Source organism: Schistocerca piceifrons, chromosome 6, assembly GCF_021461385.2.
Source record: "Schistocerca piceifrons isolate TAMUIC-IGC-003096 chromosome 6, iqSchPice1.1, whole genome shotgun sequence".
NCBI lineage: Eukaryota > Metazoa > Arthropoda > Insecta > Orthoptera > Acrididae > Schistocerca > Schistocerca piceifrons.
The window spans coordinates 577,744,126-577,756,387 of NC_060143.1; the positions used below are offsets into that span (position 1 = coordinate 577,744,126).

Here is a 12,262-nt window from a genome sequence, read left to right on the forward strand (position 1 = left end):
TGCTACCCACTGCTGCTGCCTGTTTCTGCTGCAAATCGTTACCAACTAGTGCTGCCCATTGCCACCCACTGCCCTTCTCGGTCCACTGATGTCCAGTGACATCCACTCCTGCTGCCAATTGGTGCCCACTGCTGCTGCTGTTTGCTACCCACTGCTGCTGCCCGTCGCTGCCCACTGCTGCTGCCTGTCACGGCCCACTGCTGCCACCCATCACCGCCTGCTGCTGTTGCCCATCGCCTCTCACTGCTTACGCCCATCGCCACCTGTTGCTGGTGCCCAGTGCCATCCACTGCTGCTGCCAATTGCCACCCACTGCTGGAGCCCATCGCTACTCACTGCTCCTGCCCAGTGCCGCCCACTGCTGCTGCCTGTTGCCGCCCACTACTGCTGACTCTCGCTGCCCGCTTATCCTGCCCTTTGCTGCCCACTGCCGGTGCCTGCCTCCACCTGCTGCTGCTGTTCAGTGCCACCCACTGCTGCTGCCCGTGTTCGCCAACTGCTGCTTCCCATCGCTGTCCACTGCTGGTGCCTGTCGCCACCTGATGCCACTGCCTATTGCTTCCTGCTGCTGCTGCTTGTGTCCGCCGCCCTTCGCTGCCTACCCCTGGCACCTGTCGCCACTGCTGCTGCTGCTGCTGCTGTCAGTGTCGTCCTTCTGCCTGTCGTGGCCGTTGTCACCGCCGCCGTAACCGCCGGCGTCGTTTTCGCCATTGCCGTTGCTGTGGCTGTCACTGTTGCCATTACCATCCTGTTCTGTCCTGTTTTCGACTCCTGGTTATCCCCATCTTCGTTTTCTCTCCCTACCTTGGCACCAGCTGTCTGCGGTAGTCCTCTGGACAGTCCACCATGGACAGCCCCACAACCACATACATTTACATCTTCCCTTCCTCTGCTCCCACCATTACATCCTGGAGTGCTTCCTCCAGTCTCCCCATATGCTCCACCTTCCCACCTCACAATCTCCTCCCCTTCCATCTCCTCCCCTGCACTTTATTCTCAACTATATACTGCTCCTGCTCCTGCAGTGACTCCTGCTCCTTCTTCTGCGCCTGTCTCCCCTAAGCGAACATTAATATTTCAGGTTCAGACCAGCGCCGGAAACTTCCCCTGCTTCCCCTGCCCTTGTCATCGCCCGATGCATCACAGTCGTCACCACAGAGCACTCAAATTCACTTCTAAGTGCCTCTGCCTCACATGAGGGCCTCATCATCTCCATTTCCAACAGTTGTGTACTGGTCGGGTGGAAAGCAAGTCATCTTGTCGGTGGGTCCGTTGAATATCTCTTGATTGGGTTGCCAGCGGGTTGGATATAGTTGGGCCGACTACCTGTCTCCCCTAAGCGAACGTTAATATTTCAAGTGCAGACTGACCCCCGGAAACTTCTGAACGCCGCTGACTGTACTGTCTTTTCTAATTGGTGTTTTATTGTGTATTTTAATGGCTCATAGCCGATGGTTTGGGTTTGTATGCTTTTAATTGGGTTTTTAAATAATAGGCCTTCAGCCATTTTAATATTGAAAGTTCCTCACTTGTCAAGTCTCGCATTGTTTGGGCCTACAGCCTCATTTAAAATATCTTTTTGGATAAAGCTTTGGGCCTTCTGCCTTTTGAAAATTTATTGTAGTTGTGTGGTTCAATCATGGGCTTTCAGCCGTCTTAAAATTTAAATTCCTTATTTGTTAAATCTTAGGTTGTTTGGGCCTTCAACCTCATTTAAAAATTATTTAAGGATAAAGCCTTGGGCTCTCTGCCTTGTAAAAATTTGTTGTAGTTGTGTTTTGAATAATGGCCCTTCAGTCGTTTTAAAAGTAAAATTCTTTACTGTTAAGTCTTAGACTGTTTATGCCTTCAGCCTCCATTTTTAAAATTATTTAAGGATAAAGCATTGGGCCTTCTGCCTTGGAAAATTTATTGTAGTTGTGTTTTAAATCATGGGCCTTCAGCAGTTTTAAAAATTAAAGAGGTTGTGCCCTTAAGCCATAAGACTGTGTGACATTTTCAGCCGATAGTTAAGCTCGGAAATTTGCACTGTAGTGTTTGGGCAACTAAATAAAGTTATATGTGTTCGAGTGTAACTGACAGCCGCTCATTTTTGGCACCTTTCCACTATTCCAACTCCCTGTTCTGTCCTGGGGACTTAACCAGGCGTTTCACCCTCCTACCGCATTCTCAGCCTCTGCCTGTGCACATTCGTCCTTTCCAACTCCGAGCCCAAATTTCTGGACATCCGCACCCTCTCACTAGAAATACACAAGTATGTTCCCTCTGCCCCCATTGCTCAGCTTATCCCCCATGGAAATTCAATCCTTATGAAATCCCCCTCTCCCTCATTCCATACTGACCTACTCTGGAAAATTCCCCATGTCACCTTTGGCCCCCATGCCTTCCTTACCTCCTCCTCTCCTGTCAGCCCTAACCCCCTGTTCATCCTCCAACCCTCACTGCTGTGATCAGGGATCTCAGCCTTGTGGCCACAGAGGAGGAGGTTTTGGCGAAATTGAATGCCCACCCCACCCTAGAAATCTGCTGAGACCAACGAATCTACAATGACTCCAATCCTATCTTCCTGATGCACAAGTTTACCAAGTATGCCTCCTCTATTGATCATCTCCTCACTCAGTTTGCCCTGATTTTTCACTGTTGCCTCCCCATTGACTCCTCCTATTTCCCTCCTCAATCTTAACCCTGCCAGCGATGCTACCTACCTATACAGTGATCACCTCACCCAAAACTGCAAATCCCCCTCCTCACAAGCCACCACTGTAGAGCCTCTCACTTCCTGAAACAGTGTCCTAACCTGGCCTCTCCTCCTTCCTGCAAGGAATACCATCCCACTACTACTACAAATGCAAGGCCAAAGCTCATCCCAGGAACCCTGAGCTTACCATCCCTGTTCACTCCATCGATTAGTCCATCCCTCCTAATAATTCCCTCTGCCCATCCTCTCTGGCTGAAGACAGCATCCATTGTCTTCCAGGATGTAAACCCCTTCCACACCACCACACCCTCCAGCAAATCTCCCTTGCCACCTGCTCCGTTTTCCATTAGAACTTCTACACCACATACTCCCACAACCAGGCCTACTCCACCTGTACCTGCCTCAACATCCTCATTTAATCCTCTCTCCTCCTCTCTCCAGTCCCCTCCCCCCTCCCCACCCAGAAAAGTCAACAATATCTTTCCTCTACCAAAACATCCACTCCTTCTCTGCCAACAAATGCCTCTTCAGCATACCCTGCCCCAGCACCAGCTCAACTCCTTCATCCATAATAAAACCTCCCTACAGCCTCACTATGTTATCTGCACTTCTGCCTGTCTTCTTCACTGCACTGACAATCCCCTTCCCCTACCATGAGGCGTGGTCGCTACTGACTACCTCAAACATATCCCTGTCTGGCCACAGTCCTCCTCAGTGACCCAACTGAACACCTCATACTCAGCATCTTCTTTCTGTCCCTAACCCTCTCTGACAGCTTTTTCTATCGTCCAATCTGTCTCACCTCCATGTTCAGTGAGGTCTTCGAGTCCAACCTCTTCCAACGTATTCATCATCACTTCAACCAGCGCCACCTCCTTCCCCTTACATAGTGTGGCTTCTGGTCCTCCTTCTCCACCAACAACCAGCTCCTTAACCTTGCAGATCTTCTTTCCTTCTGACTTCTATCATTGTACTGTCTATCTTTGTTTCGCTCAACCTCCAGAACGTTATTCCCCTGTACTTCAGCGATAGCTTGCTGTCCTATCATTATTAGCCATCCTTCCCATATAGGGTTATTGGCCAGACTGGCTGTAGCAACTCTCTAGTGCTAAGCCAATAGTGAAAATATCCTCTCCACATCCAGTAGATCTGCAGCAGGCTTCTCCCTGTACTTCAGTGATAGCTTGCTGTCATATTATTATTAGTATTATTGTAGATTCTTGTAATTCAAGGAAGCAAGGGAGAGGATGTTGTCATGGGTGTCCAGTGTCCTCTTTCTACAATACAAATGCACATGTAGATTAATACGGTTCTTTATTTCCATGAACTTGAAACTTTACTAAATTGAACAGAGTCCATGTGGTACAAGCTCATCAGCAATAGTCCTCTTGCATACTCACTGCTAGTAAAGCACAATTCTGGTTGAGGTAAACTAATCCTGTTATAGTCACTAATCTGGCCACTACGTACTGTTGTAGCCTGTAATGAACTATATCTGCTCTGCAAGTAAACTGACAGATGACAAACTGAACGTTTGAGTGAGTGAGGCCCTCTGGTCAGCAGCAGCAGTCTAAATATATGCTGTCGAGAGGGCGTTGGTGGCATGTTGGTTGTGGGTGTGTTCTGGCCTCGCTCATGATAAGCACACTTTATCCAGTACCTACTAATAGATCTGTGCACTTCATCTTTGCTGACCAGTATGCTGGCGACAGCTTATGCCAGCACAATTGTTCTTCTTCTTATTATTATTATTATCACCACCACCATCACCACCACCACCATCCACCTAACCGCCCACCCCTCCTCCATACTACCAATATAAGCTCCTTAGCTAGACTGGCTGGAACCACGAGTTATTGACGAAATTTGATGAAACTACTGTCTAGTGCTCGATCAATGGCAACTCAAATTGTTTAAATAAAGAATATACAGCAATGCATACAAAACAAAGACTTAAGTGCATCCTATGCAAGAGCCCAGCACACACTGAGGCCTTTTCCCACCTTTTTCCAGATGGGAGAGGGAAGGGGACAGGGGAGTAGGGAGTGAGGAATTGGGGGGGGGGCAACAGCGCCCTCTGGCCTCTGGTAGTGGTATTGTGAAATAAGTCAATTGGTCTCTGGACCTCAAGGTGAACACACTGAATTTCATATTTCCACTAATAAATTTGAATTTTCCCCCAATTTTGAATTTACCACCAACATTTCAGTTTCCTGGCATTTAGAGGGGAGGGGTGGGGAAGGTAGGGTAGAGGAGGGGATGGGAGGGAATGGGCAGATGGGGAGGTGAGAGTAGGGGAAGGGAAGGGGTGGAATGGAAAGATCCCATGTGCCAGCTGGGGAAAACCAATGATATCATGAGGGAGTGGGGGCGGGGGGGGGGGGCGGTTGCCCTTGAATGTATGCAACATATACTTACAAAGTGGGGTGATATCCCTGTTGCCCCACTACTGTTGTCAAGTAGCCATTCTAATTCATAAGAACTATCTCCTTCAGATTCACTGCAAGGTAAACTACCTATGGCAGCAATAAACACTCCACCACCAAATATATTTAATCTAGCCTTTCTGAACATGGGTAGGTCCTTTGTAAAAATTTCGGCTGAATTTATTTCCAGCTTCAGCCAGCTTTCCACTTGAGATACGGTGCTTTCCATTAACACTTGGAGCTCTGCTTCTTTTCCAACACAGCTACGACACTTTGCAACTACAATACTAATTGTTATGTCCACCCTTTTCCTGTGTTTGTCCTGTACCCTTTGAAACCGATGCCCTTTCTGCACTTTCTCGTGATCCTCTACCCTAAAAACGATTCAGTCCCCTCTGGAAAGCCCCTGATATCCGTTTAGCCGCGTCCCGTGTGTAGTGGACATTTCGACGCAGAAACACGCCATTCTATGTCGCAAGTCGAGGAATCTGCAACTCACACCGTCGCAGAACCGTCCAAGCCTCTGATTCAGACCCTGCTCCCAGCTCTGTACCAGAAGACCACAGTCGATTGTGTCGAACACTGGCACTAATCGAATACGGACGTGCTGGGAAATTAAACGCAAAAGAATGAATAGATTAATATAAAAATATAAGTTAGTCCACAAAGTGAATACCAGTAAGGCCACAGTGGTGGTGGTGGTTAGTGTTTAACGTCCTGTCGACAACGAAGTCATTAGAGACGGAGCGCAAGCTCGGGTTAGGGAAGGATTGGGAAGGAAATCGGCCGTGCCCTTTCAAAGGAACCATCCCGGCATTTGCCTGAAACGATTTAGGGAAATCACGGAAAACATAAATCAGGGTGATTGGAGATGGGATTGAACCGTCGTCCTCCTGAATGCGAGTCCAGTGTGCTAACCACTGCGCCACCTCGCTCGGTGGTAAGGCCACAGGAAGTAATTCTATTTCTGGAAGACAGAATATTTAAAGTGATACCTAGATAAGAGATTAGACACATAACAGAAAAAACAAGTGAAGAAGAAGAAAAAGAACAGTATGCACTGGGAGTGCTGGCTGTAATGTCAGTGGGGTGAATTTAAAAAAATACAAGATTAGTAAGTACAGAGCAGTAATAAATGTTTGGATACTATGAGAAAAGAATGTGAAACGAGTATGGACATATTACATGTAGCTAAGGACCTTTAGCGCAAGGAATAATTTATTATCAGGGCGAACGATGTAGGCTAATTATTACTAATAACTCCATAGTGCTAACATTAATTGTGCATTATACTTAACTTTGGCGCATTATTGAGACAAGCAGTACAAAAATAAATTTATGTGTTTGTTAGTAAGATCCATTGCTTACAATTCTGTGGATACTTTACCGTGTATTTGCTGTACATATGTATACTGTTGTTAGAAGTACATAAAACGTCATCACAAAGTTATATACAAAACGGACCAGAGACAATACAACGTACTGTATGGTCATCAGTCTCTTGATTGGATTAATTCTTCTCCAGGAGCTAATCGTGTTACACTACACTCTACATGAGCAGTAATCTGCTCTAACATTCTAACCTATGCATATCTTCACAGTTTTAAGTTCATGGTTAATTAATCCTGGATTCCATAGCATTAGTCCCGCCAATCTACCCATAATTCTGTTGAGTGCACTCCTAGAAACATCTGTCAGACATATGCCGTCGTAGCTGAATAAGTTATGGTAACATCAAACCACTCACATCTCAACGGTAATGGGCGCGCTAAGGCGAAATAGGTGGCTGAAGATATTCCACTGTTTGAGGACAACGTGCACGAACTGACAGTGCAGTCTGTAATAGTGTTCACGAAACAAGAAATGATATTTATCGATGTGCCGCAGAAGTGCCCACCGAGGTGAGTCAATATCATTACTACCAGGAAGAGTACACAGGAAGAAACGGCCAGGCAGGGTGAGAACGAAGAAACAGCAATTACATCCCAGGCTGTAAGCGCTGTGGGCTTTGTCAAGTATCTCCTCCCGAACAGGTTATGAAGGCACACTGGCACCGACCGGCTGCCGTGTCATCCTCTGCCCATAGGCGTCACTGGATGCGGATATGGAGGGGCATGTGGTCAGCACACCGCTCTCCCGGCCTCTTGTCAGTTTCCGAGGCCGGAGCCGCTACTTCTCAATCAAGTAGCTGCTCAGTTTGACTCACAAGGGCTGGGTGCACCCCGCTTGCCAACAACGCTTGGCAAACCGGATGGTCACTCATCCGAGTACGAGCCCAGCCCGACAGCGCTTAACTTCGGTGATCTGATGGGCACCGGTGTTACCAGTGCGGCAAGGCCGTTGGCTTTGTCAAGTGCCAGATACATACTTATTGAGAAACTCTCATGATCGAGAAGTACCTCCATGAATGTGAAATGTAATCGACTCTCATGTTTACATGAAGGTGTAAGAAAGCGATTCACTTTATGATAATCTAGTAACGCTAATTACCATTGGTTAAAATACCCCAATGTAAACATAAGGTTGAACGCTAAATTATTACTGACGGAAAGTGAGGGTCAGTTGTAAAATTGCCATGGGTTCGGAATATATCAGTGTGTGAAAAATGGCACCCCAAAACGACATCAGATCCACCGGTTATAGAAGTCCGTCCTGTCGAGTCACAACTGACTGAAGTTCACTGCCAGTCGGAGTCGGAGTCACATCTATCTTATCAGTATTGCAGGTTCGAGGCAATGGTGTAACATTAGAAGCTGACTTTAAGCTTGCGACAAACTCGTTACTGTCCTAACGCAGCACCGCCTCGTTACAGATTTCTGCGGAATACCATCTTTGTTTGGCTGGTCTCTTACAGGAATATAAAACATATCCAAAGCATCTGGCTACGTCATAGCGGAACTGTAGCGCAGGTTTCAAGTGAGTTTAACTACTTCTTGCTTCAGTGGGACTGCGACCACAGGACTTTGCTGTTAAGAACAGTGGAAGTTAGGTAGAGCCTGCTCTGTAATGTGAACCTAGACCACGGGAGCACGGAGTCGTCTGGTCAGTCACACACTAAACAGTGATATTAGCGCGATGAAGTATCGCTATCAAAGGAAAAAATGCCATGCACTTAGATATATAAGTTAGATCACACAGACCTGTTACCAGAACAGAATACTTAAATGCGGTATCGCGTCTGAGTGGATATGAAACCAGGAGCTGGAAATAAATGACGCCATGAATACCACCAATTAACCTTTTATGAAATAGTGGGGGACGGATAAAGCCGCCAGAAACAATTTTAACACTAAAACGGTTCTTGCCTACTAGAATCTGACGTAGCAGATAACATAGATGATTCAAACGAAATGACTACTACATCTATTAAGTGCACTTAGTGAAGAGTGGATTGATTCGATTCCTCGAAACAAATGAGGGGGATTAATCTGACTTCATAAACATTATTCTCTAACCGGCACAAGGGCACTCCACGAGGACGTGTACATCTTTCTCCCAACACTCCTCACATACTAGGAGCCTCTGTTGTACTTTCGTGGGGTCTACTTTCCTCTATTACGACACCGTCAACGATACTTCGAATGTAAATGAGTTCTTAATCCAGACTGCTTGTACAAGTAAGAGCAGTCGGGAGAGCCCACGTGAAATCAGTGGCACAAAAAATGTTCAAATGTGTGTGAAATCTTATGGGACTTAACTGCTAAGGTCATCAGTCCCTAAGGTTATACACTACTTAAGCTAAATTGTCCCAAGGACAAACACGCACACCCATGCCCGAGGGAGGACTCGAACCTCCGCCGGGATCAGCCGCACAGTCCATGACTGCAGCGCCTTGAGACCGCTCGGCTAATCCCGCGCGGCTCAGTGGCACCAGTCGTGGGAAAGTGTTAGTGTCTCTCTCTTTGTGGCGAATCAAAGTTTCGCAAAGATGTGTCGTTACACTTACTTAGAGAGATACTGTTTGAACCAAACCGACAACCATCCCATCTGTATGTCTACATCAGTCTTGATTACCACGAATACCAAAGTTTTCGATCCTTAAGATAATGAGTACGGAGAGCAATCCATAAGTAGAAATGTAGTTTTTTTTCTACCGCCTTAGAGTTTAAACTGTTTACGGTACAGCTAGAACAACAGAAAGGTCCAAAGTTGTGGCAAACTCGGTAAGTTATGATAGCATGTTTTAATTAAACATTTACTTTCACATTACTGTCATGGAATGATGGTGAGTTCACTCAAGTATGGAGACCAAAAAAGCAGCAGCTGCTCCACAGGTTCACAGGTTCACCTATGACCATAAACGTAACACAGGCGAACCGAAATCTCTCACACCCCAAAATTCGAAGACAGTGAACCCCGGAAAAAGAGTTGCATTTTCGTATTTAGCTGGTGAATAGGCTTCTTTTGTCACAGATGATTTCGATCGACCAGTATCCACATCAGTGTTATAACCAGTGTGAGTGAATAATTTAGCAGGAAATGGAGCTTACTGTAACCAATATGCATGAAATCCCAGCTCTTTCTAAAGGCGATAGGGAGGATGTTCCCAACCGAAAAAAACACATACTGCTTCGCTCGCCATCCATATCCATATCGAGACCGAGACCTGTCTCTCATGACCTCGTCAACGGCCGTACATTGGATCCCAATCAAGCATTCTCTTACCACAGTGGCACCGCAGGCATCTTCTACATACTAAAGTGCCCTGGAATTCTTGTGCTGTTAGGAAGACATCGGATCTGTGAAACACTACGTAACAACTTCTGTGATTACTTGCTGTTCGCTTAGTGGTGCTACATTCAATACCAGTATCCCAGTATCCTAAAGAAGTATAGCACTTTATGGAATGAGGCCCTCTGGGACAGACGTACTGCGTTGTAGTTTATGCAGTATGGATAAAACCGCTCTTGACATTTCTCAATGAGTGTGACTCGATAGACGGCAACGGTGCATATGAAAATGTGGCCATCGTTCCATCTGAATATGCGACCACATTGGTAGACCGAGAAATAGTGGCAATGCTCATATACAAAAGTTGTGCTGGGAAATTAAGCGGAAAAGAATAAATAAATCAGTATAAAATAAATAAGGAATCCCATAAAGCGAATCCAGTACTGCTGTACAAAGTAATTTTATTTCTGGGAGATAAAACATTTAAAGTTGTACCTAGGTAACAGATTAGCTATACTCCAGAACAAAAACTATAAGGGAAGTGGCAGTAATGTTAATGTGGTGAATACACACTACAGCATTAACAACTTTAGAACAATAATACAAGTTCGGTTAGTATGATAGAAGAGTGTGAAGGGTAATGGATATTTAACATGTGAGTAAATACCTTTATTGTAAGGAATTTGTTATTAGTGCAAATGACACAAATTTAAATTTTAGTTACCAAGATCCCTTGTTTACAATTCTCTATACACTTCACTAATTGTTTGCTGGACACATGTCTGTGCTGTACAGTTTATGAACCACACAAAACATGCAAAATGGACCACACGCAGTTCATCATGTTTTAAGATCTACAGTCTCTTGACTGGCTTCATTCTTCTTCAGGTACTAATGTTGTTACACTATACACTACACCATCAATAATCTGCTTCTAATATTCTAACCTTTGTATATCTTCCTTTCAAGCTTCTGTTCTCAAAGCTCTGACATGAAGCTTAACATCTTCTCATGGACGAGTCCGTGTACATTCTTGTCAAAGAGGATATGGAAGTGGCCATAGCCCTCCAGTGGTACCACCATCTTCTTGACGTTGCTTGGAATCATTTGTATCTGCCGCATAGCTTCCTGTGGACGACGGAATTTTAGTAGCACATACGGCATAATGAACTTCATGCAAACATAGGCGAATGTACACATACTTTAAGGGTACTTTCTGTTGGGTAAAAGCTATATCTTGTGAAGTTTTTGAGCGGTGAACCCATATCTCCTGTTTCTTTCTCCCCTCAGATGTAGTTCTGTCAGCATATAACTACATTATAAACTAGGTAAAAGATTAGGTGTAATTAATGATAACCTAATTTTTAAATATGAACAATCAATTTGTTGAAGTATCCTTTGTTACCAGGAACTTTGTGTGCTTTGACTTAAACTTCCCTTTTCCTCCACTCCTCAGAGCACCTAATAGAGTACGAAAACGAGTCTTTGTTACACATGGTGACTGGTGTGGTTCATCTCCCCATGCTACTCTACCCTGCGAAAGCCTTTTCATCTCAAAATAACTCCTGCAGCATGTGCCCATTTGAGCTGGCTTATGGTACTCATCTCTTGGTCTAACTCTGCAATTTTTGCCTTCCCCCATCTCTCAGTTATATATAGAAAAGGTTATTAATATTTTTACAGACTCCCATTCTTTATCATCAACATTTACTCCCATTCCTAATTTTCGTTTTCGATACATTATTTCTCTTACTGCAGTTGCTGCTAAATTTTCACCAAATGAAGAATCTTTAGGGCGTATACTTTCTTTTGCGATTAATTGAAGTTCTTTATTTCTTTCATGTCTTCTTTCTAAATCTTTAATATCTCTATAACCAATATCATGTTTTGTACATGCTTCATCTAATGGATTAATTCCTTGATCAACTTTAGCTATTCTTTCTTCTAGTTTTGTCCCGGGGCAACAATAATTATAATATGGAATATATCATTCAAACTGTAGTTTATTAATTAACATATTAACTAAATCCTTTCAATATTTTTCATTTTTCTGAAATTTTTCCTTATTCAAAAACTGTACAAAAAATGGAATTCCTTCTGGGTTATTAATAACACAATAGCTAAATTTATTTGTTGACATTTTTATTATTCAAATTTTTCATTATGATAATTTTTATTTCCAGCTAATTCTTCTCCATGAATTACAGCTAGTCTATCATTAATTGAGAATCATTATTCATCCAAAAATATTATATTGGTTTATCTGTATATTTTTAATTAATCCTTCACCCATTTTTCATCAACACTTGAATCCATTTTTTGGAAAGATGAAGATGAACAATTTCCTATACCATTCAGTTGTATTTATTATCTTATTTGATTTTATTTAATTTGGATTATTGTCACAATATAATGTTCCTGAATGACTCACTAAATCTGCATAGCTTGATAAAACAGAAGCAGTAAA

The 12,262-nt window shown here is 44.2% G+C and overlaps 1 protein-coding gene across 1 annotated transcript in view; it reads right to left on the reverse strand.

The window, feature by feature from the left end:
• Positions 1–10,335: 10,335 nt before the first annotated feature.
• Positions 10,336–12,262, reverse strand: part of LOC124802680 (lipase 3-like) — a 268,556-nt gene continuing 266,629 nt past the window's right edge. Inside the window, exon 9 of the mRNA XM_047263609.1 lies at positions 10,336–10,923. Within this exon, the coding sequence (XP_047119565.1) occupies positions 10,774–10,923 (150 nt within the window). The 3' untranslated portion in view covers positions 10,336–10,773. The remainder of the gene's footprint in view (positions 10,924–12,262) is intronic.